This window comes from Tauraco erythrolophus, chromosome 2 (assembly GCF_009769465.1).
Source record: "Tauraco erythrolophus isolate bTauEry1 chromosome 2, bTauEry1.pri, whole genome shotgun sequence".
Taxonomy (NCBI): domain Eukaryota; kingdom Metazoa; phylum Chordata; class Aves; order Musophagiformes; family Musophagidae; genus Tauraco; species Tauraco erythrolophus.
In genome coordinates, this window is record NC_141466.1 from 126,878,214 (window position 1) to 126,900,546 (window position 22,333).

Consider the following 22,333-nt stretch of genomic DNA (forward strand, 5'->3'; position numbering starts at 1 on the left):
TACCAGCATAGGATTGTTGGATTATTGCTGTTTAACCAGCCCCTTGGCTGGTTAACAGCTGCTGGGCTGGTGCTGGCATTGTTCCTCGTGCTAGTTAGCCATTAGTTTTTCTACCACTTGAAGTTTCTATCATAGTAATATGTATAAACATACTGCAAAGTGTGTGTGACCAAGTCTAAATGATCACCTGGGCTGGGATGAAATCTCTACAGCCTCTCTTAGATTTTTACACTGATATCTCCTGTTGGCATAAAGCGCAGACTGAACAAAGCAAGCACCAAATCATCTTATTTCTCTATTCTTCATACTTTGGCTGTTCTTCATCCACAAACTCATCTTATTTAAAGGACTAGCATTAATAGTAAATTGTATAATGTGAAGGAATAGAAGAATGATGCGTGCATACAGCTGATGGTGGAGTCTCGATCTGTGTATCTCATCTTGTGCCTGAATCTGTATCTCATCTAAGTGCTGAAAGAGCAGGAAGAGGTTAGGGCAACCTGATTAGTGGAAGGTGTCCCTGCCCATGGCAGGGGAGTTGGAACTAGATGATCTTTAAGGTCCCTTCCAACCCAAACCATTCTATGATTCTGGTGTGATCAGTAAGTGAATTGCTTAGTGGAGGGTGTGCATCCTTTTCACAGGGAGGAACCTCTCTCCAGAAGGGCTAGAACAATTTCAGTACATTCCCAAAAAGCCCTGCTCCTTATGTCTGACACAGCAAGTTCTCACTTCTCCTGCTGCTGGATAGTGCAGCAGCATCACAGAAGATGAAGGTGAGAGTCTGTCTTCTCTCCTTAGACAATGCATCATGGACGAATGACACTAATGTATTTTCAGTTCTGCGTCTCGACGTAAACCCGGACAGTGGCAGACCTAAAGTACAAGCTTTAGAGAAACTGCTGGCTGTGGTTTGGCAAGATCCTTTATGAGGTAGCTTAGGAACGACAATCTTGGTAGTGGTCAGCAATTGTGGAGCTCCCTGTGGTTCATCTGTCTAGAAAAACAAGGACTCTTCTCTGAACAAATACTTAAACCACATGATTTTACCTTTGCTGACTGTACAGAGGATCTAGCTGCCTTGACCATTTTATCTGGCCACTGTAGATAAATTATTCCTCATGTGTTTTTACATCAGTTAACACTTGCTGGTGTGAAGTTTGCCTGTGGAGTCAAATACTCTCCAAATATTAATGTTTCTATGTGTAATATCTAAAGGGGATGTTGACCACATTTCAATCTAAATTAATCTCATTTATGTTTGTTTTGAAAACATTAGCTGTCCTGTCTTTCCTTCTTCCTGGTGGTTAATTTTCCTGTATTTATTCTTGCTGGCTTATGAATGCCCCTGTGCTGGTCGTTTAATTGGCAGTTGGGTTCATTTAAGTTGATAGAAGACCTGACTCTGAAGGGAAGCATGTTATCAAAATGCATAGACTAATCTTATTAGGTGAAAGCATTTTTTGTTTAAATGGAAAATGATTATTCTATCTTCAGTATCTCTTCAAGAGTTGCTGTAGCTGATGGCTGTTCCTGGAGGCTCATATGGTGTTTCCTGAGTCATGTAACTGTGAACAGAAAGGCAAAGGAAAATGTTTTCCCCTAATTGTAAGTGGTGAACTCTGTCTTGCTTCCCATGATGAAATTGCTGCATTGTTTTGTTTTCAAATATCATTGGAATAAGTAGTACGATACAGCGCATGTTGAGAAGTATATGAAATCCTTTTCTGGTGGTTTTTTTTTGTTTGGGTTTTTTTTCTTTTCCAATCCTCCCCCTAACTGAATCCACTCTGTTTTATTCCTGGCTGTGCCTGCAGCTGAAGTCATGTGGTAGTACATCTGCTTTACACCAACAGGACCATTTTACATAATTCATTATGTGCAACCACAATGTCAGATGCTAATCCGGGCTAATCCAGCACTTCCCTGAAGAGCTGCATTAGCAAATCTTGCTTCAACGTTTTCAGCTAAGCCCTGGACGGCATGTGGCACGCAGAGCTCGGAGGAAGTCAAGCCAGGGTGTTCAGAGCCACCAGCCTCCATTCATCCCTGATGACCGCGGCTCCCCAGGGCAAGGCTGCGGCAGGCAGCCGTGGGGTGCACTGCTGGGCTTGTTCCTCAGCCCTCCGCAGAGGCTGCAGCCACGCAAGGAGACGTGGTGCCCGGGAGAGCTGGCGCTGAAAGCAAAGAGCTGATGTGCCAAGACGGGCAGAGCCCCCAGCCTGCATCAGTGACTTCTGAAAGAAACCCTGACAAGCACACGTCTGGGGGAGCGCGGGTTGTGGTGTGCGGGGTGTCCTCACGTCCCTGGACAGCCAAGTCCAATGCCTATCCAGGGATGCTGTTTGTTTCCCTGAGGGTGAGCAGGGCAGGGGGAAGTCACAGGAATTTCTACAGATTGCAAGAGTATAGTTTGGGGGGGGAGGGGTGAAGGTTGAGGGGAGGGGGGGTGTTTGCTTTTTGTGGTTTGGGTTATTTTTGCTCGTTTATCTGTGTGTTTGTTGTTGTGGTTTTTTAATACCTGTGCTGTCAGGAGATGCCTCTTGGCATTTGGGGAAAAGAAGCTCTTCTGAATGGCAGTGAACACCTGAACGTATGCTGCTCAAGTGGAGCCAGCAAGAGCTAAGAGGTCAGGCTGCACTCCCACAGAAACTGTTGAATTTCAGGCTGCTGCTTCAGAGCCCCTTTTTTCACTGCTATGGATCTTAGCACCTCTTTGTTGAAAATGACAGACTTAAGGCTGTTTTTTATTTAATTTACCCTTAAGTCCCTGTTTATGACTGAATTTTTCTTTTTTACCTACATATTTTTATGACCCTACTTTCCTGTTACATGCTCTACACATCTTGGCTCTGCCCAGAAAGAAAAACAGAGCTTATTACTTTTAATTTCTCTTTTTCTGGCAAATATAGATGTTTAGGTCTGATTTTTATCCTGAGACTCCTCTGATGGAGATGATGACAAGATCTTACGACTCCAGCATCGAGAGAGCACAGTCTGGCACAAAGCCATGCCATGGATATGGATGTGCAGAAGCAATCGCTCCGCAACTCTATCCGCTGTCAGGAGCAACTCCAGGTCACATTTGGTGTGTTTTTTTGAACAGCATTTGACCCAGAGCCACAGGGATCTCCTGAAGGTGCCCCCCATCCAGTCACCTAAGTCCCTTGAAGCAAAACTAGATGGAATATCCATAAGGGTTTTCTCAGCGTTGCTGTAAGCATCCTCACATCCATATGGCTGCGATATGCTGTAGCATATGGAGGTCAGCATCAGAAACCAACCGACAGACAAAGGGTGTGTGCTTTGTTTAACACTTAGTACTGCTGATTTCAGGGGGCTGCTTGAGACCGGGGGGGTGAGAAATTTTCTATCCTCCTCTGAAGTATTTGTTCAAAAACCAGCAACAACAAACAACCCAAACCACAAGCCGTGGAAACATGACTTCATCTTCTCGGTTTTCTCCACGCTGTGCTGGGCAGAAGAACAGCTAAGGCATTTGCAGATGCAAAAATATACTTCTGGGACTTCTCCCTGTGGGAAACCGTTGCTTCACAGAGGAATGATTTAAACAGCTGTAGCTTGTCTTGACAGCATATTTTCTTTACTCTGAGCTGCAAAATAACCTTTTTGCCAAAGTTACTCTCAGCTGAGAAAATCAGATGCTGCAGTATATGGCTTTGCAGGTGTTGGGTGTTTCTTGAAAGAGACAGAGATGGCTGAAAAAGTGGACAAACTGAAAAAAATTATTTTCCTGCCAAAAATCCAAAAATATGAATGTAAAAGAAAAAAATAATTGTAATTCACCTAGAAACAAAGATAAAATTTACAGGGAAAAAGCACACACAAAAAACTGCACAATGGTATTCGATCCAGAAATGCTGCCGGTTTGTTCTATGGAAGTTGCTGTCCAGGAGTTTTGTGCACTTTCTGGTTTGAGGATTTGTTGGGGTTTTTTTTTGTTTAGTTGGTTTTATTCCTCACGCCATCACCACTCTTCCACCCAGGGGAAAATCTTTCTTGTCCCACAGCACTTCCTATTATTTATGATTGCACCAACACTGCATTATATCCCATCAGCACTGAAATTCAGCTCATAAAAAACAAGAACCAGCAGTGGTACTTTTAAGTTTTGAAATCACTAGGCTTTGTTTTAGACTTGCCTAAACAAAGTGGTGGGGTTTGGGGTTTTTTAATAGAAAAATGCAAATTCTTTGTGGGGAAACACTTCTTAGGGGAAAAAGTTGCTCAAAAGTCTTCATTTCTTTAGTGTAATAATAGATTTAATGTAGCTGGTCATTCAAGTAAGCAAAAAGAGATGTTATAGAGAGTACCACGCATGGTGGGGAAAACATCTGCAGGGGTATTCTGTAAAAGATGAGCCAAACCCAAAGATTATACCAGACTCGAGTTTGGGGTTTTTGTATTCTCTTAAGTGTTCAACTCAGACTGAAGTTCTGCCAACCATCCTTCAGTGAAAGGATCGACAGGGCTTGTTTAGAGAGCTGTCTCTTCCTCTCCTTGCTTTCTGTATTTTTTTTTCTTTTGCTTGCCTCAGTTATTAACATTTTCTATGTTTGTGTGACTCACTGGCAGCAAGTCAGTGTCCTTGTGTATCACGCAACCATTTGCTTGTACATTTCCATCCTATTTAATTCTTGTAAATTCCATGATACATTGATTTTGGGTGTTTTGTGAATCACTAACTTCATAAAAAGCTGATTGTATCATGATGTTGTACAAGATATAAAGTGGATTCTTAATCCTAGAGGATTTTCACAGCACAGTGACAGTTTTTTTGTTTGAGGAGGTGCGTATGTTACAGAGCTGGTACAGACCTACACCTTCTCTGTTTTTTAGATTAATTTTATAGTTGCCTGTGTCACTTCACTGACTGAAGTTGTGTGTCCTAGTTCCCATTTAAATAAAATAGGACTGAGGAATCCAATTTCAGACTTAATATTGAAACTAGCTGGTTTGCCGTGCTGGCTCAGGATTGAATACTTGGCTAGCAGTCACTGTCAGAAGACTCGGGAAATAAAGGAGAACAAATGTTCTGCTTAGCATTCTGTCATGATTTCATAAAAATCATAAAATCTCTGGCCCTATCACCCTCATCTTACACTTTCTTTACATTCAAAAGATTTTCTGTATTTCAAAGGATTTATGGAAATAATTTCGAAATTATGTTAAAATGTTTCCTACCCCTCATGGTATTCAGAGCTTCAGAAGTTTGTGTTGGGAAAGACCTATTGAACTGAGCATTTCCAGGCAGTACTGAACAGGATCCAGCAAGAGGTAAAGATCTCTGTGCTGACTGCAACCCCACTCATTGTTTCTCAGTTTTCCTTAGTATTTTGTTAGACCGGAACTCTAAATGACTAGTAATGTACTTAGTTGGTTTGGACAGTTAAGTAAGGAGTGAAAATCAATGCTGATATATAGCAACGATATTTTTTATGTATGTTACTCCTTTAATGATGAGCTCAAGTCTCAGCAGCCATTCTCAGCTTTAAAACTCTGCAGAAACACACTCTACGTGTTGGACCATGAATGGCAGGTGGATTTCGATTAGTGTAGGATGACTTGTGTCGTTGCAGAGTCTCTAGATAGCCATGAAAAAAAGAACTGCCTTCGCTCCGACTTCTGTACTGTCAACACATTTGCCAGCCAGACTCGACCAAAATGAACCTTTATTGGTAGAGATGACTGAAAGAAAAGAAGATAGCCCTGTGCCGGTTCAGTTTCTCCCTCCAACATATGGATTTTGGCTTTCGAGCAAACTGCCTACACACAGTTCCTTTTCTATAACTAGGATCTTTGCCCAACTTGTCTGCTCAGGCTGTAAGCTTGTTGGGGCAGCGACGGGCTGTGCGTGCCTGGATGAAAGGGCCACTGACCTCAGGAAGAGCCTCGAGGTGCTGCTGTGACACAAGTGCTGTTGGTGCAGAGGGTTTGATGGGCAGGAAGAACATCTGGCTGGCACCTAATGCGTAACAAGTCAGACCCTTTCCTGCAATACACTGCTACCGACTCGTGTTAAGGTTGGTTAGTTCTCCTGATTGGCTTTAAACAGAAACATTTTAAAGGGAATTAGAAGCAAATATTTTGAATAAGTTACCGAGATACTTTGGTAGAGCATTCTCCCTCCCCTGGATCACTTTTCTTGGTTTAACTTTTACTATTAAGCATGATCAGAATGATTCTGGAGTAATTTCAAAATATAGTAACATGCAGTCTATAGGTTTCCAATTTAGTAGAGACTGAGCCCCTGAGCTTACTCAAGTGACTGTCCATGTGTACAGTGGTCTCTACTCTCAAGCCCTTACCGACTGCTCACTTTTGTGTCTAAATCAGGTCACTGCGGAGCAGAACGCTGTCACAGGGCTTTGCCTTGAGTTCCCGCTGTGTCCTCACGTCCACCGCAGCTGCTCTGCTTCGCAGCCTGTGTTTTACTGTGCTCGTTTTCAGCTTTGGTTTCTTGTCCTCTGCACCCTCCTCTGGCCTCTGCCCTTTCCCCTTCCCCAGCTGTCTGACTTACCAGTGCTTCTGATGTGTGTGTTTAGGGCTTTAAAACCTAATTATGCTTTAGTTTGAGGGCAGATAGGCTTTCTTTCTAATTCACCTTAAGACTCAGCAAGAGTCAGTGAATCTGGGTTGACTTCTGAGGGTAAGGCTGTAAGGATCGCCCGAAAGGAGCAGCAGTTCATTAAATTTTATGTTTCTGGTTAGTTTCCCCTTGTATTCTAATTTAATCCAAGAAGCAGAAATGTGCAGTGGACACTGAAAATATGTTTTAAGATAAGGACTTAAGGCTGAATGTCAGAATTATAGCTGCTGTTCCTTCAAAATTAACTTTTCAGCATGTGTTTTCATGGAGTTTATAAACTGATTCTAGACTTTTAGGGGTTCTGCAGAGCATCAGAAGTAATTGGTAAAATACTGTCATCAGCTGGATTTATTATCGTTGATATAGTGAAGTCTAAGAGTACTGTACAGTAAAGTCCAAATAGGTCTGGTTTTTAAAATAGATTTTGCTCGTGTTTGCATACTGTTGGTTTTCATACCCAAGAATACCCTTAGTGCAGTGAGATTTATGCATATTCATGCTCTGGACGTCTAATCAACCCCCCACAAATGTTGAAAAGAACCATTTTGTTCCTTTTAATGAACTTTTGATCAGAATTTAGATGGAAAACCTACTGTGCTGTAAGTGGAACTTACAGCTGCCTCTATTTAAGTTAACACTTTGCAAATTAACTTAGGACTGCTGTCCTGGTTTTAGCTGGGACAGTTATCTCTTCTTTTTAGCAGCTAGAAGAGCTCCGTGTTTTGGTTTTACTCAGAGGCTCGCTCTGAGAAGAATGCTGATAGCAAGTTGATGTTAGAGACTCCAAGGACTTTTCAGTGTGCCGGAGTGCAGAAGCACGGCGGGATAAGGGAGGAGCATAGCTAGGACAAGGGGGACACGATTCCCCTTGTGATTTGTGGTGGAACTTAAGATTGAGGGCCAAACTGGCCAATTAGTATTCCATATCATGCAGCATCATGCCCAGTATATAAGTGAGGGTCAGCCGGGAAGAAGGGCTTTTGCGCTTTGGCTCTTTCACCGCTTCTGCTCTTTTGCGCTTGCTGCGCTTTTGCTCTATTGCCTTTTTTTCTCTCTCTCTCAGTACTCCCACTCTCGGAGTACTATCTCTCTCTCTCTGCCCCTCTCTATTTCGGGGCCTCGCATTCATCCGGGATTGCAGCTTCGGGACGAGACGGGCTTCGCATACGAGGGGGTGATGAGCACCTACACTGTGTATTAAATCATCTGTATTAAATTGTTCTTATCTCAACCCACGGGTTTCCCGTTTCTCCTTTAATTCTCTCCCTCATTCCTGGGGGTGAGGGAGGGTGAGTGACTGGCTGTGTGTGGGGGGGTTCAGCCTAACCCACGACAACTGCCTGTAGCGAAGTTTACAATACCATTTCCAATACAGTACTTAATTTTAGCTTTCTTGTGCCAATTTGAGCTGGTATGGATTTTGGATGAAATAACCCAGTACTGGATATTTATCCCAGATGGGTTGAGGGAAATCTATTTCCTCTATCTGCTTTTTAAAAGTGCAGGTTTTGAAAGCTTCAGTAAAAAACAAACAAAACTGAAATCTTGATGGTTTTAATGAATGAAATTTGGGGAAGAGGGAAGAAGAGTTTTTTTGCCCGTGTTACAAAAGAGCCTCCAGCTGTCTTGAAGCCCTACTACCCACTAGTGCTGTGAACCAGAGACATAACATTTAGCAGGCTTGGAGGGTCTCTGTTATCCCTGTGAAATACCTACCCAGTGCTTGCCTGTCTATCCTCAGCTGTCCAAACAGCTTTGTTTGCATCAATCTATGGAAGCTTTTTAGATCCTTTTGGATAGGCTATCTGAAGAATTCCCCTGGGATGCATATGCTGCCTTCTGGGACTGTCAGGGTTGAGCAAGACTTTATTGCAGGTGTCCCTCTGGGTGACACTGGCACAATGCTCAGCTGTGGAGCGGAAAGTAGGAGGCTGTTTGTGTCTTCGATGCTTCTCCTGCTGAAGTTGTGGAGGAGAGAGCCTGGCTGAAAGCCCAGGGGTGAAAAACATGCAGGTGGAGGGATGTGAAGCAAGTGAAATGAAGGACAGGACTGAAGGCAGGCTAACTCAGCACAGAAAAAGGTAAAACAACAAACAATTGGGTAGATACCAGCAGATGTAAGAGGAAGAGAGAAGAGCTGAGAAACCAGGGGAGAAAGGGACAGAGGTGCAGAGTGCGCTGGAGTAGGATCAGTGACCTGGCAGGTGGGGAGAGAAGACAGTCCAAGGCTGGGACTTATCAGCAAAAGATCCCCACAGCACTGTGTGAACCAAGGCAGTAACTGAACCCTGACACCCTGCTTGCCACTCTTCACTTTCGGCAAGCAGCTGTGAAGCCTACCAGGCAAATGAGTCCCCCCTCCGTCTGCTACCCATTGCTGGACCAAATTTTTAGCCCATTATTTGTAGTTTTTGCATGGGCAATAGCGATCTTGGAATAGATCCTGAATGTGTGGGAATCGGCATTGTCTCACATAGTGATTTATTTTCATTTTTGAGGTTTTGGGGGGTTTGTTTGTTGTTTTGTTGTTGTTGTTGTTGTTTTGGGGATTTTAAATTAAAAAATAACATTCAAACTGAACATTAAAACTGCTTGGTGTTTCCCAACACAAACATAATCTCTCTGAATGCTGTTACAGAGAGGATCCAATACTATTTGGCAAGTGCTTTGCAAAATAAATCAGCCACAACTTGCCTTCCTCACCCCCATCGAACCAGCCCAACACCCTAACTTCTCAGCAGGGTTTATCTCCTTTGTCTGCATTTCTTGTAGCTGTTTGCACGTTTAAAAATACTCTGTTTACGTTCTACCAACTTGCAAACAAGCCATCCCCATCTCTCTCTAGAAAGGCAACAAAATGGCTCAGAAGACAGCAGTCACATCCTGCGCAGCTACGCCCACAGGCGCACACGGCGGCGGTGCATGTACTTAAGCTGTCTCTGACACACATAATTTTCCTTATTACTAAGTGCTCATCTCTTCAATACCTTTAAAATAAAAGATTTATACGTGCATATGTACACACAGTAGAAGAATGAGGGAGGAAAGCAAGTGCAGGAGTTGATTTGTCTGCCTCTAGATCCCTCAGAAGCCTTGAGCGGTCTCTCCAGATACAGGTCCAGATCCGAAGCCTATGGAGTTTATCAATTACTAGTGTGGCACACAGAATATTTTGGAGAGTAATTGTAATCCATATTTCCAGAGGATTTAAAGTATATTTATAATAAGTGTGTCATGTGGCACAGGCATCTCTCTAAGGGGCTGCTTTACAATTTGCCATGCAAACTCTGACTTGTTTAGTTTTCTTCAGAAATGAAGGATGCAACATATTCAACCTGTGTAAGCTAATAAAATTTACATTTCTTAAAAAACGTATGTAGAATACTCATCACTTATTTAGAGTTATCATTTTCTGTTGCATACAGTAATACCACCAAATCTTCAAGGAATATTAATCAATTATTTTTTACTCTGTACCTTTCCGTTAAGTCCATCTGCTTTTCGTAAGATGTGCTCTATCAAACCACCATGTGCTGTGTATGATCTGTAGATTCTTTTCTTGCATTTGTTAATCTGGAAAACTGTAACAGTCTATCTTGTGTTTAGCAGCTGCATGTTTATGCTAAACTTGGGAATTATCAACATCCTAAAAGTTTTAAGGTTTGTTTCAGATAAGCCACCTTGATTTTACTCAGCTTTTCCAGTTTTCTCTCTTAATTTCTTACTGCTGAAATCAGGCCAGGTATTTAATGCAGGTGATTTTTTTTTTTTTTTTTTTTTTTTTGCATGAGGTATTGCATTAATGAATTTTGTTCTGTTGAGGGATAACATTCGGATATCCTTCCTTGGGATTATTTTCATATTTCCATTTCCAGCCTAGACTAGGAAAGGAAGAGAATGCATGGTATGAAAGAAGTAATTAACTGTGGATTTGTAGAGCTCCATAAAAATTTGTCTTTTACTTGGACTTCAGTTTTTAAGCAAAATTTTAAATAATCCAGCTGAGTAGTTCATTCACCTTTAGCACTCGAGAATATGAAAACACCTTTTCCCTATGACCACTTCAAACCAACACGAGGATTTTTCTATCTTACACACAAACTGTTGGTGAAATTGCTTTGAAAGTCTGGAAATAAGTGATGTTTCATGAAGCTTTGTGTCTTCAAACACTTTTATTTTTTTTTTCTCTCTCTCAAACCTGGATTTCCAGATGGCACTGGACAAAGACCAATTACTGTTTGGAAAATATAACATGGTCAAAGGGAAATTTCTTACCAGGAAGAGAAGGCTTTGCCTTCAGCAATACCTGGGTGGTTTTTGTTTCCATGGTCAGTGGGACCATTTTATCTTCTAGGAGTTGCAATTCCAGCTCCTTGCTGTGTCCCTTTCCATCTAGCGAGCCTTGCCCTCAAGCAGGTAACTGGTAACTGTGCACTGCACTTGTTCACCCTCGGGAAAAGCCGGCAGCATATCTTGGCAAACTGGGGCTGGCCAGAGGAGGAAAGAAAGGAAATGCCACATTTGAGGCAATGTTCTGGTTAAAACGTCTTTTTTTTTTTTTTTTTTTTTTTCCCTATTGAGTCATCTGCTACATCAGGGATTTGGTGTGCACAAAACTTAACGAGCCAAAGTGGATTGTTCTAATAACAAACTGCATGACATTGAGCCTTTCTTTGAATTATTTCAAGAATAATTTTTCCTAGAAAAGTCTATTTCCAAAGACATCAGAGAATTGCAATGTATTAAACCTATTTTCCGAAGTAATTTTCAGCCAGCTCCTAAGAGACCCTACATACAGCCGAGGAGGATACAAAGACAAACACAATGAAACATTTCAATATTTCTATCCTTTAAACTTTCCATTTGGCAAAAATTTCCAATAGTTTGGTTTTTGATCTTGGTTCAAGACAAAAACAGATGTCAAAACATAGTGACTTCCTTCACAAGCAACGGCTTATAGTTTTGATCAGCTTTTGACTTTTGGAAGTGTGATCATCTTCAGATAAGGTGCATTCTTGTCAAACAGATAAGAATGGTACCTCCATTAATATTAGTTTCTTATATTTTTCTGACCCTTCTCAAATCTCCCTGTGTTTGTATGTCCCAATGCATTTTCCAGTACGCTTATTGCCCTCCTTCAGTAGGCTGTGACATTGCAGAACGATAGTGCTGTCGCAAATACCAGAATCTCTGAACGAACAGGACTGGAAATGGCCAGCAGATTAAAAACGTTTGCTTGAAGTTCACTCTTTGGTTTGAAGTAAGGGGAGAAAATATTTGCATAAATGAATTTTTAACAGATACTAAAAATAAAAAGCTGCTGAAGAAAATATAGCTTGTCTGCATTATCATGAGATTTTAATTATGCGAGTATTTATGTTCTTTGTGTATTTTGACTTAGGGCCATATGAGACACACAAGTGAGCTGTCACTCATGCAGAGTTGTTTATAATTTGTCTGTATAGGGGAAAAAAAAACCCTGGAAAAATACGATAACACTTTCAACTGGCAGTAAACTGTAGTTGTTGTTAGTCATTTGAGAAAATTGTTCTTAGCAGACTATACAAACTCTCTAGTTCAAAGTATTCCCTGAAAAGAGGTGTGTTAGTGTGTGGCTAGATCCACTAAAGGAACAGATTTTATTGACTAAAGAACTGTGTCCTTCTGTACCATAGCATTTATTTCATTTTTTCTTTCCCTTGAACAAGAGAATATATTTTGATTCAATGCTTCACAACCCAAGCCAGGTTATTTAAAATAATATTCACTTGGAGCGCGCTGAGTGTAAAATGCTATTTTTAGAGTAGTTGCTTTTATACAGTATTGCAAACAGAATTCTTTAGCTTCCCACGTGTAATACAGAATCAGTTTGTAAAGACTCTTTAGGCTTCTTTGCACTTCTCCTTTTCCCAGGAAAGTGGCAAATAACTAGTTGTCACTGACACGTAGGGCGACAAATGGATAAAGCAAGCATGGATTCTGAGATCTATAATTTTTAATAATTTTTAAACTAGCTACAAAATGTCAATCACTTCACAAACTGACAGGAGACATAAGGAATTTCATATTACATGCTGTAAATTATATTTATCTCACAGTTTATCTAGAGTTCATTCATTTAGGTTTTTTATTATTTTTTAATTGTCAGCTACTAAACATCTCAGCGATTTGGTGTGCATAGCTCTAGGTAAGCAACAGAGAACTGTACCGATAACAAACCACATGGGGATAGCTACTAGTAAGAGAGAGCCTTATAAAAATTACATTTCTTTGCACCATTTCATATGGTAGTCGTTTCCTCCAAAAGATAGTCTTCAAAAGCAGCAGACAAACCCAATATATTACACTTGTTTCTTTTTGTCTTTGACATATTTTCAGCCAAGCTTTTATTTTGCTGGCAATGGCTAAATGGTGAGTGCCAAATCCCTCTTTTTTTTTCATAATTAAAAAAAATGATCATGATTAATAACTATATATATATCAACAAGAAAAAAGTGGCACGACTGCAAACTTGCTGGTATAACATAGTCCCAAAAGAGTCCGAATACTGAGCATGCTTTTGTTGTCATCGTTGGTGTGCTACTGCCATGGGAAAAGTCTTGTTTAAGTAGGAGTCTAAAAGTCTATTTATTCCTCATGCATAAATGCATAAATCACATCACTTTTTAGTGCAATGCTTGTTATAGTAATATAATTCCACATTGTCTAATCATGAAATCATAACAACAGATAATGGCAATGAAGAACCGAGGACAGCAGGTTTAAGTGCTTAAACATCATGATACCCAAAGACAAGAGCATGGCAGTAGCTCTGTGGAATGTCACAGTTTTACAAGAACAATACTGTATATTTAAAGGTTAACAGCACGTTTAGCATTCCAACAGTGTTGTCATTCAGCAAACATCATTTAAAAAAAAAAAAAAAAAAAAAGAAAAAACAAAGAGGGGGAAAAAAAGGAAAGGAACCCAAAACAGAAAGAAGGAAAGGAAAAATCCTGAAAAACATTATAGTGAGCTATAGCCATCAAATCAGCACTATGTACAACCTTTGGAAAGAAAGATATCTAGAAAAAAAATAATTACAAGTATCATTTTTGGAAAGCTGACAAACTACACAGGACAACATTTACAATGGGGCCGATATGTGCATGTGTGCAAACCTAGTAGGTAAATACCATGATAAAAGCATGAAGGTGCTGCCCTGGGGGACAGTGGTGAAAGGAAATGCACTTGACTGCATTTAACCGCTGCCCAGCATCTTTGTTGCACGCTGGTTGGCTTCATCAATCCTGGTTTTGTTGGAATCAGCCTAGGGAAACACAAAGGAAAGAAACAGATGAATATGAGGCAGAAAGAGAACATTTGTAATGCTCAGTAGACACTTCTCTAGCTTTGGCTAGGTAAGGGGAAAAAAAAAAAAAGCAGCTCGAAAATACTGGAGACCTGTTTTTTATAGTGGTATCAGGGGCCCAAAAGGAAATTACAGATTTGCTGGTTTTGTGACACTTCAGGTAGCCTTCGAGTAGAGCTTTAGGTTTGTATTCAGCTTCACTGGACTCTTGTAAATGCCATGCCAGATACGTAGCTGGTGCTATTGACAGTGGTAGCGGTGTTGATGGTAACGGATGGCAGGATGAGAACTGGTGATGTGCACGTGGATTTCACCAGCGGACCTGGGCTCTGTCCTAATTTAGATCACCAGGCATGCAGTCAAAACTAAAATTTTGGTCAGTGTACTGGAGAATTGCTAGAGCTGGGAAGCTAGATCATCTGATGTAGGGAATGCTGGGAAAGACAAATTTCTTTGAAAATACATCAGTTTGGATCTCTTGGCTCTACATGTGAAAGGAAGGAAACAGGAGTGATGCCATTATTCCCTTCTCTCACCAAAGTTCATCAGTGTAGTTGCAAGACAGGGTGACCTCTCTCTTTGGGCAGCAGCATAAACAGGAATTAAGAAAAGGCAGAGATTCAACCATTAGTTGAAGCAATCAAACTGGAATTTAGTCCAGTGTAGGCTGAACCATTAGCTTTACTGTCTTCCATGGGTTAACACTTGCCACACTTACAAATTGCTGTTATTAAAATGGCACCACTAGGGAGGTTTAGGAGTTCTCTGTGAGTGGGAAGACGCTTAACCGTGGCTTTCTGTAGCTCTGCAGAAGTTGGGTTTGGAGATTAAAGACATTGTTTTAGCTGACAAAAACTGGCGAAGCGCCATTCCAGCCCATGTTGCTATGCCGACTTATGCTAGCAGAGGGACTAGACAGAAAATGTTTTCAATTTTTGAAATCAGACCTGTGGGAAAGGTGAGGATTGTGTTACTGCTTTAAAAGAAAGAACTCAAGTAGCAAACTCTTTTTTGAGGTTTGATGGCTGCGTTTTGTTAGCTTTGATGATTGTTCCTACATCTCTGGGGTGTATCCAAATCGTACAGATTTATTTTAAATCTCCGATTTGCAAAGACAGAACGGTGAAGTAACTTTCCCACACACATTTAAAAATCCTTTAAAAATGGTTATACTGATGTGCAATAAATCATTCTTAAATATCTTGGGCTTTTCTCCATAATTGTTTTGGCAAATGCTACGCAGATCTGTATTTTTAGCACAGTAGCATGTGCCAGATCCTCAACGAGCGTAAATCAGTGTAGCTACTCGTTATAAGCCACGCTCCTTTATTTCAGCCACAAGTTTGACCTTGTCTACCACAGTGTAGTTTTGTGTGCTTTTGCCAAAAGACTACCTAAAAATAAGTTAATCATTTTGGAAGCAGTTAAGTTTGTCATGAAATACATAAATATTGATTGAATATTGATGTAACATAATGTTCCCAAATAGGAATACTAAGATCTAACTCTGGTGGAGGATGTTGCATCAAAGTCAGTGGGACTCATTGCCCAGACCTTCCCATCTTGGTCAAGGCAAAATGCTTTGAGCCTTTTCTACTTTCCTCCCAGCCTCCTATTTATGGAAGAATTTAGGGCCAGGGTCTTCTAGTGATGAGGTCTGGGCCATTTGACCTACTCATCACATCATCGTTTTCGGTTTTGTCCATTTCTCTCTGATCTGAGGGAAGAATAAAGCCTTTTGTTCATCGCTATCCTCATTACTGTGGATAGATCAGATTACTTCTCCGCATCATGAGATTGCTCTGGTTTGAATGCACACATCCAGTTTAACGGCAATGCTTTAGGAGCATTTGGGTTAGCTTTGTGATGCAGATCAAAAGCACACTGCTCCAGCTGGTCGGGAAAAGAAAACAACTCCAGCAACGCTGCATGCCCACCGCCAGCTAGGGATGATGGTCTATTGCCCTATTTCATTGCAAAATGGATGTCTGTGCATTTGTGATTTCAGTAGTATCTGGCTAACCATCACTTCTGTCTTTTATAGAGGGTTTTCCTAATACAGTGTGTTTCTTTTTCTAGTACCTCATTACTGTGTGTCCTTTCTCTTAGAAATCTGGCAGATTTTCACGAAGGCTGAAGACTGTTGTTTTGTGCTGCTTTCAAGACGACTCCTCCGTGTACCCTGCAAGTCCATCTTTCAGAAATGTGTCACTCTGTTCTTTAGCCAAGGGCTCTGCTTGACGAGGCCTGCCTGTGAGGCTGGATTTAATGAATCGCGGTAGCTTGCAATGTTATTTTTCTATTGCTGTATGAAATGTCTAACTCTGTAAGAAGACTGCATAGATGTGGAAGGCCAGTCCCTCAGTTAGCCAGCTGCTCTCAGCATGTACTACCTAGAGATTCGGACCACGTGCTTCATTAGCACAAAGGACCTGATCAGTGTTCTCAAAATCCAGATATTTGCAAGCCTGAACCAACAGGAGAACAGTGCCTTTTCGGCTTGCTGCCGTTTGTGAAGGTATCCCGCAGGCACGGATAGGACGCAGCTGGTTTACATCCATGGGGCATGTCTCCTGCCACTGCGTTACGTCACGTATAGGGTAGCTGGTAACATGTACTAGTGCATGTCCTTGTCCTCGTTCTGAGAAAATAATGTACGTCCTAGGCTTCTTATTTAAAGGTAGTCATGAGGTAGGATGTACAGTCTTCCAGTCCCTTCTCTCCATGTAGATAGATGTGTTGCTTTCTAGTGCTTTTCGTATTAATAGCAACAGCAAATCCTCCCCTCCTCATGCTCCTGCTCCATTTTTCCCCAAAATATGAAATGCTGCAGAACAGCATCACAGTAATACAATACAGTCAGACTAATAGAGGTAGCTTTATAAAACAAAACTTTTGACCGATGCAAAGCCTTATGCTCTACTGTGTTATGTGGCTGTCTCTCTGTCAGAAACAAACTTCCCACCTTTAAGACAACATATATTTCATCCAGTTCTTTCGGGAATCAAACTCCAATAAGGAAAGCTATTTGAATGAATTCCTCAGTATTTTCTTTAATTTTTTCACTAGGTTCTGATGTAGTTAATTTATATGAAAAATAGGCATGGGCATCCTGCTCGTGTGAGAAGGCTTGCACGTGTAAGAAGCTCAAGAGCACAAGCTCTATCACTTAAGGTCAGCATTAACTCTAAGCAGCACATATAAGTCCCTGGGTTAGATCCCCAGGTTGTGTAAATCTCAGCTGAAGTCAAATGTTGTATTCATTTTACACCACATGAAGATCTAGCCTCTTACATCGCTTCAGCCTGGCTGTGCCTGTGCCTGGAGCTCTGCCAGCATGAATGCAGATGGCTTGCAGATCTTGGGACCTGAGGATGGCAGTGAGTTCCCAGCCGGGTTTGGAGGGTTTTGCTATCTGCTTCTGAAATCTGCAATGCAGGTCTGGCACCGGAGTGGTGCTCTCCGCCTTTTTAAATGGCGATTTCGCAACAGGAATGCCAAGCCTGAGTTTATATATCTATATATATGTATATATACATATATGTATGTATATATGTATGTATGTATGTATGCACACACACCCTTCAAGAGAGCTGGTAGATTTCTGTCCTAATGTGGGTATAAGTAGGCAGCACGACAAGACTGGCTGCATTGTTACCACACTGCAAAGCCTTGCTTAATAAACCCTCCTCCTCTTTTTGGGACTGGTCCTCCAAACAAGTGATCCAATTCTCAATTGCTCATGGAATTTCCAAGGGAAGGAAAGTCCAGGAAAGTTTAAAACTTGTCAGGAAGTGCCAGGGCATTCAGAACCAAGCCCTGTGGTTCTGCACAGCTCAGGGCATCTCTCTTTTCCCAAAGCTGTTGCAGAAGGAGCCTTGATTTGTGCTAAGGGGTTCCCCTTGCCAACTGTTGTCTTGCAAACCCAACGGTGTAGGTTCAACACGACCTGCGCTGAAGGTTACTGAAGATCCACAGCAGCGAGCTCTGCTATGGCCCAGTGATTTGGAGGGCGAAGAGAGAGGAACTCTAGCAGCTATTTCTGTCCCTTGTTCTTCTCTGAGCTGAAGAAAAACTGCAGCATGCACAGCCTGTGCTTGCGGAAGGGAAAACACAGCCTCTTTGGGGGTCCGCTTAGAAATGTCATCTCTTACCTTCTCCATGATCCTGTCAATCTGGCGATTCTGTGTGTTCGATCTCGTTGCCCATGTCCAGGGCCATGTGACGTAAGTTGCCAATGATGCCACTGACCTGCTCAAGGTTCTCATCCATTTCATTTTCCCGAGCATCGTTTGTTACCCTGGGAGCATAAAAACAAGTGTTTGAAGCAGAAAACAGAGGAGGTTCCCCCTGAAACTCTGGCTTAACCCAAACCTCCCCTGCATCCTCCTTTGCTTGTCACCTGAGGAGCACGCTGCTGTGCTCAGCTTTGAAGAAAAGGGATTAATAAGTAGCTAGCTTGAAAAAAATTACATGCTTCTTTTTTGGATGTTGGGATTAATTGTCTGGGGTCATCACTGCTCTGTTTATACTGCTCGTGTCTGCTGCACTTAGAAGTGTTGCTGCCAGAGCATGTCTGCACCACATACTGCTCCTCTCTTCTAGTGATGTGCCTGCTCAAACAAAGAATGAAATCATGCTTCATTTGGACCTTTTTGTGGTTAGAGTATGTGGGAAATGCTGGACAGTGGTGGAATCGAAGCTATATCAGCTCCCCTCCTTGAACTACGCATAGCTGATGGATATTGTCCAGTCCTTCTACACTTGGGGCTCACCAAAATATCGAGGAAGAGCTGCTTCAGCTGTGAAAGTTCTGACCCAACCTCCTATATAATGAAATGTATTTCTTGTAAAGGGCAGAAGCAGCTTCTCTCAGATTTACTGGTGTTACTAAAGATCCTTTGTCGCTCCTCTTAGAGCCATCTTCTTCAGTTGCTTGGTTTCTAGAAGAAAAAAACTTGCACTTGAGCCAAGGCCCAGTTCAGCTCTCCAGTGACTGGAGAGGCATGTGGTGACTGACACCGAGAAGAGCAAGGTCCACGGATCCCGCTCAGGAAATCACTACTTTGAGCCTCCTGTGCAATTTGTGTTCATGTAGGTGCCAAAAGGGTGCCACAGGCTAATGCAGAGCGACTATGGCGTAGCATACCTTCCTTCGCCGCTATTCCACTATCATGCCCCAGCCTTCGCTTTGTTGGGGCTGCCATCCAGAAATAAAAAAAAGGGAACGTCAGGCCCAGCAAACTTAAATGGCAACTCCATCCCACACGCCAGATTGCGTGACAGCATCCTTTCTATCGCTCTGATTTCCCTTTATCACAGCAGCCAAAAAAATAAGTGGATAATAGTTTTGGAAAGATAATTACTTATTAATCCAGCGTTCTTAATCTTCAGAGATCAAAGCTTTGCCTACTGGTATGCCTTTATCCATTCAGCTGATAGCATTGTCATCTAAATACACGCTCTTTCAGCACTGTAATCCGTAGGTACTTATTGCTGGATCCCTGTCTATTGCTGAAAGTTTGCAGTTTGGTTGCCATTGGTATAGCCCTGTGTTTCAAACTGCTTTTATTTGACTGCACAGGGGTTGCCACTAAAGCACCAACATTTCTGCATGGTTGTGGCTTTACAGCAGCTGAGGAAACGGGGCATCATTCCCTGTTCAATGAGATTTTCTGGATAGTCACGAGCAGCGAAGCAGTGTAACCTCTATTAAAGTGTGCTTCAAGTTCTGTGCTTGGCTCCCTGCTCTGGCAGGGAGCCTGAGGCTTTTTTTCTCTTTGAAAGAAAGGAAGGAGTGCTGGATGCTTTGGTACATCTTCTGGCAAGGACGGATAATGAGCAGTACACATCTTGAGACATAATAATAAACAACAAGTATTGATCTGACACTTCGTTTCTGAGGCATTTGACAGCTGTCATTAACGAGACCCATAATAAGGCCCCCAGGACAAGTGCACTGCTCACGCCAGGGAGCTGGAATGCAGAGGACAGAGTTGACTGGCTGTGACAGTCTGCAGCCTCACATCGCTGCTGTGAATAGAATAACAGATATTATTTATTATTGCCCAAATCTGGGCAGTTTCAAGGAGGAAGGTTTAGGACCACGTTTTCAAGCATCTTCTGGTTCTCAGTTCTAAGACCCTTTTTTCTGTGATTTCCAGCAATAACCATCCTTTGCATTAGCTCGGTCAAGCACCCACAGGACCAGAGGAAGTCAGTGGACGCAGTAACCTCTGGTACCTGTCTTAATTGCTGTCAACCGAAATTTGAGCACCCACTGCTTGGTGGAAACACTGGCTCTGTCACATTACCCAGCACTGCTGAAGGAGTTAATGAGCATCAAGAACTCATGGCCATATGGAAGAAATCTAAATATATCAGTGACGAGGAAGATAGAGAGAAAACAGTGGACAAAAAGGCTCACCTGCGGATAAAGCCACCACTGATGGCCATCTGCTCCCGTTCATCTACGACACGTGCAGGCTGGCTGGCTACAACGCCATCCTGATTATTTCCCCAGGCTTTTTTGTAAGCATCACTGATTTAAGCCTACGCAAAAAAGACGATGAGTAACAAAGCATCAAGTGGACAAGGACAAACGCAAAACTCTTTACTTCTCCAAGCTAAAAGCTGAATCAAGCAAACGAGGTTTTCAGATAGAGGGTCATTGGTTGTATACCGATATATCATACGCCTGAGTAAAAGGAGGGGGCTCGGTTTTGGTTTTTCACTTTACTGCCACAACTGTGATGGTCAGAGGTTTTGTTTCCAATAGGGTGAATTGCAATTTTCAAGCCTACAACACTGCACACAGGTGTTTGGATGTTGACTTAGTTTCCAGAAAGAAGGAAAATAAAATTAAAAAAGAGAGAGAGAAAGTAAAAGAAAAAAGAAAAAGAGAAGAAATACAGATAAGTAGAAAACATTGTTTCATTTCAGTGACACGTACGTTTTGACATCAAACACAGAGAACGTACTGGCAGACAGACACAAAAACAAAACTGCCAAGTATAGTGTGTTACATCACATCACAGCAACACACCCTTTTTAGAGAAAAGTGGATTTGGCTAGATTTTAACTTTTTACCATGCAGAAGACTGGGCCTTCTGTTGATATTTTTAACATATATGTGGCACAATAGGCATTTAAAGCCACTAACCTTTCCAAGGTCATCAGGGGATGATTTTGTCATAAAATTCATAAGGTTTTTTAGATTTTCAAATAATATATCGGTACTCGAAAATAGTAATCATACATCGACAGTTGATGTACAAACCTTGGTCCACAGAGACAAAAAGTAAATAGGCAGAAGTGAAATGAGTGCAGGAGAAAAGAAAAGATACAAGCAATCTAGCATCAGAAAGGGAAATTTTTCTACATTTTTCTTCATGCACCAGCTACAGGCATGAATAAGAAGTGAAGCATTCTCACTAAGCACAGTTGCCCCAATAGTTGATCATACTCTTAATGCATCAGCAGTAACAGCCTTCAAATAAGCAAGACACAGGCAAAAATGGATCATCACTTCCTTCAGGAGCTTTTAAACCACAGGACTTCAAATAGCCTAGCAACTTATTATGTTTGTTGTTATGACAATTGTAGTCGCTTTCAGAGAGCCATTTTTGACTGAGCTGCCATGGATAGAAAATTAAAATCCAGGCATACCTTCAGTGGCAGGTCATCATGTGCAGCATATTTAAGGTTGCTGTCCTTGGAGTCACCAGACAAGATTGAACTCTTTAACAGGAGAGTGTGAGTGTTTGGGATCTGTAGATACCAGTTCTTGATTTTATTCTGGAAATGGAGCTGTTGGGAACTGCAAATCCCCCATGGTTTTCCCTGTTTTGTTTGTTTTGTTTTTATCAGCTCTAACCAGTCACGTAAACAGCCCTATGGCTTAGATTTTGGGGGAGAAACTGAACATACTTCTGGGGGATTTGGGAAAGGACACAACAAACCATCTCTGGTGTTATGTTCTCACTATGATCCCTGAAGCAGCTCAGCTTCTGTTGAGCCTGAATATGTGTTGCATGTTCCAATATAGACCGATAAGAGGATCTTTCCTACTCATCTGGTTTGTTGCTTATTTCCTATTAAAATTTGTGAAGACCCTTAAAGAAGATGATTGGCTCGTTTGTTCTTAGTTCTCCAAAACTATTCATCAGCTTTGGTGTTTCGAAAAATGAGGTGAAAGTAGTTCTCTTGCTGCACACAAGTTTACAGGTGCCTGCCTGCTCTTTAGACCTGCTCAGCTTTGAGAGCGAGTCAGTCTCTGTATACGAGGTGAACGATTTATACGCCCAGAGCACGACCTCTCTTTTCTTGTGGACCTTCTCACTAAAGGCAACAGGCGGAGTCTGGGTCTACTC

General features: G+C 41.8%; 1 protein-coding gene across 1 annotated transcript in view; it reads right to left on the bottom strand.

The window, feature by feature from the left end:
* Positions 1-13,850: 13,850 nt before the first annotated feature.
* Positions 13,851-22,333, bottom strand: part of SNAP25 (synaptosome associated protein 25) — a 28,542-nt gene continuing 20,059 nt past the window's right edge. The window contains 4 exon segments of the mRNA XM_086626523.1: positions 13,851-13,919; positions 18,116-18,151; positions 18,153-18,261; positions 20,389-20,502. Of these exon segments, the coding sequence (XP_086482649.1) occupies positions 13,851-13,919; positions 18,116-18,151; positions 18,153-18,261; positions 20,389-20,502 (328 nt within the window).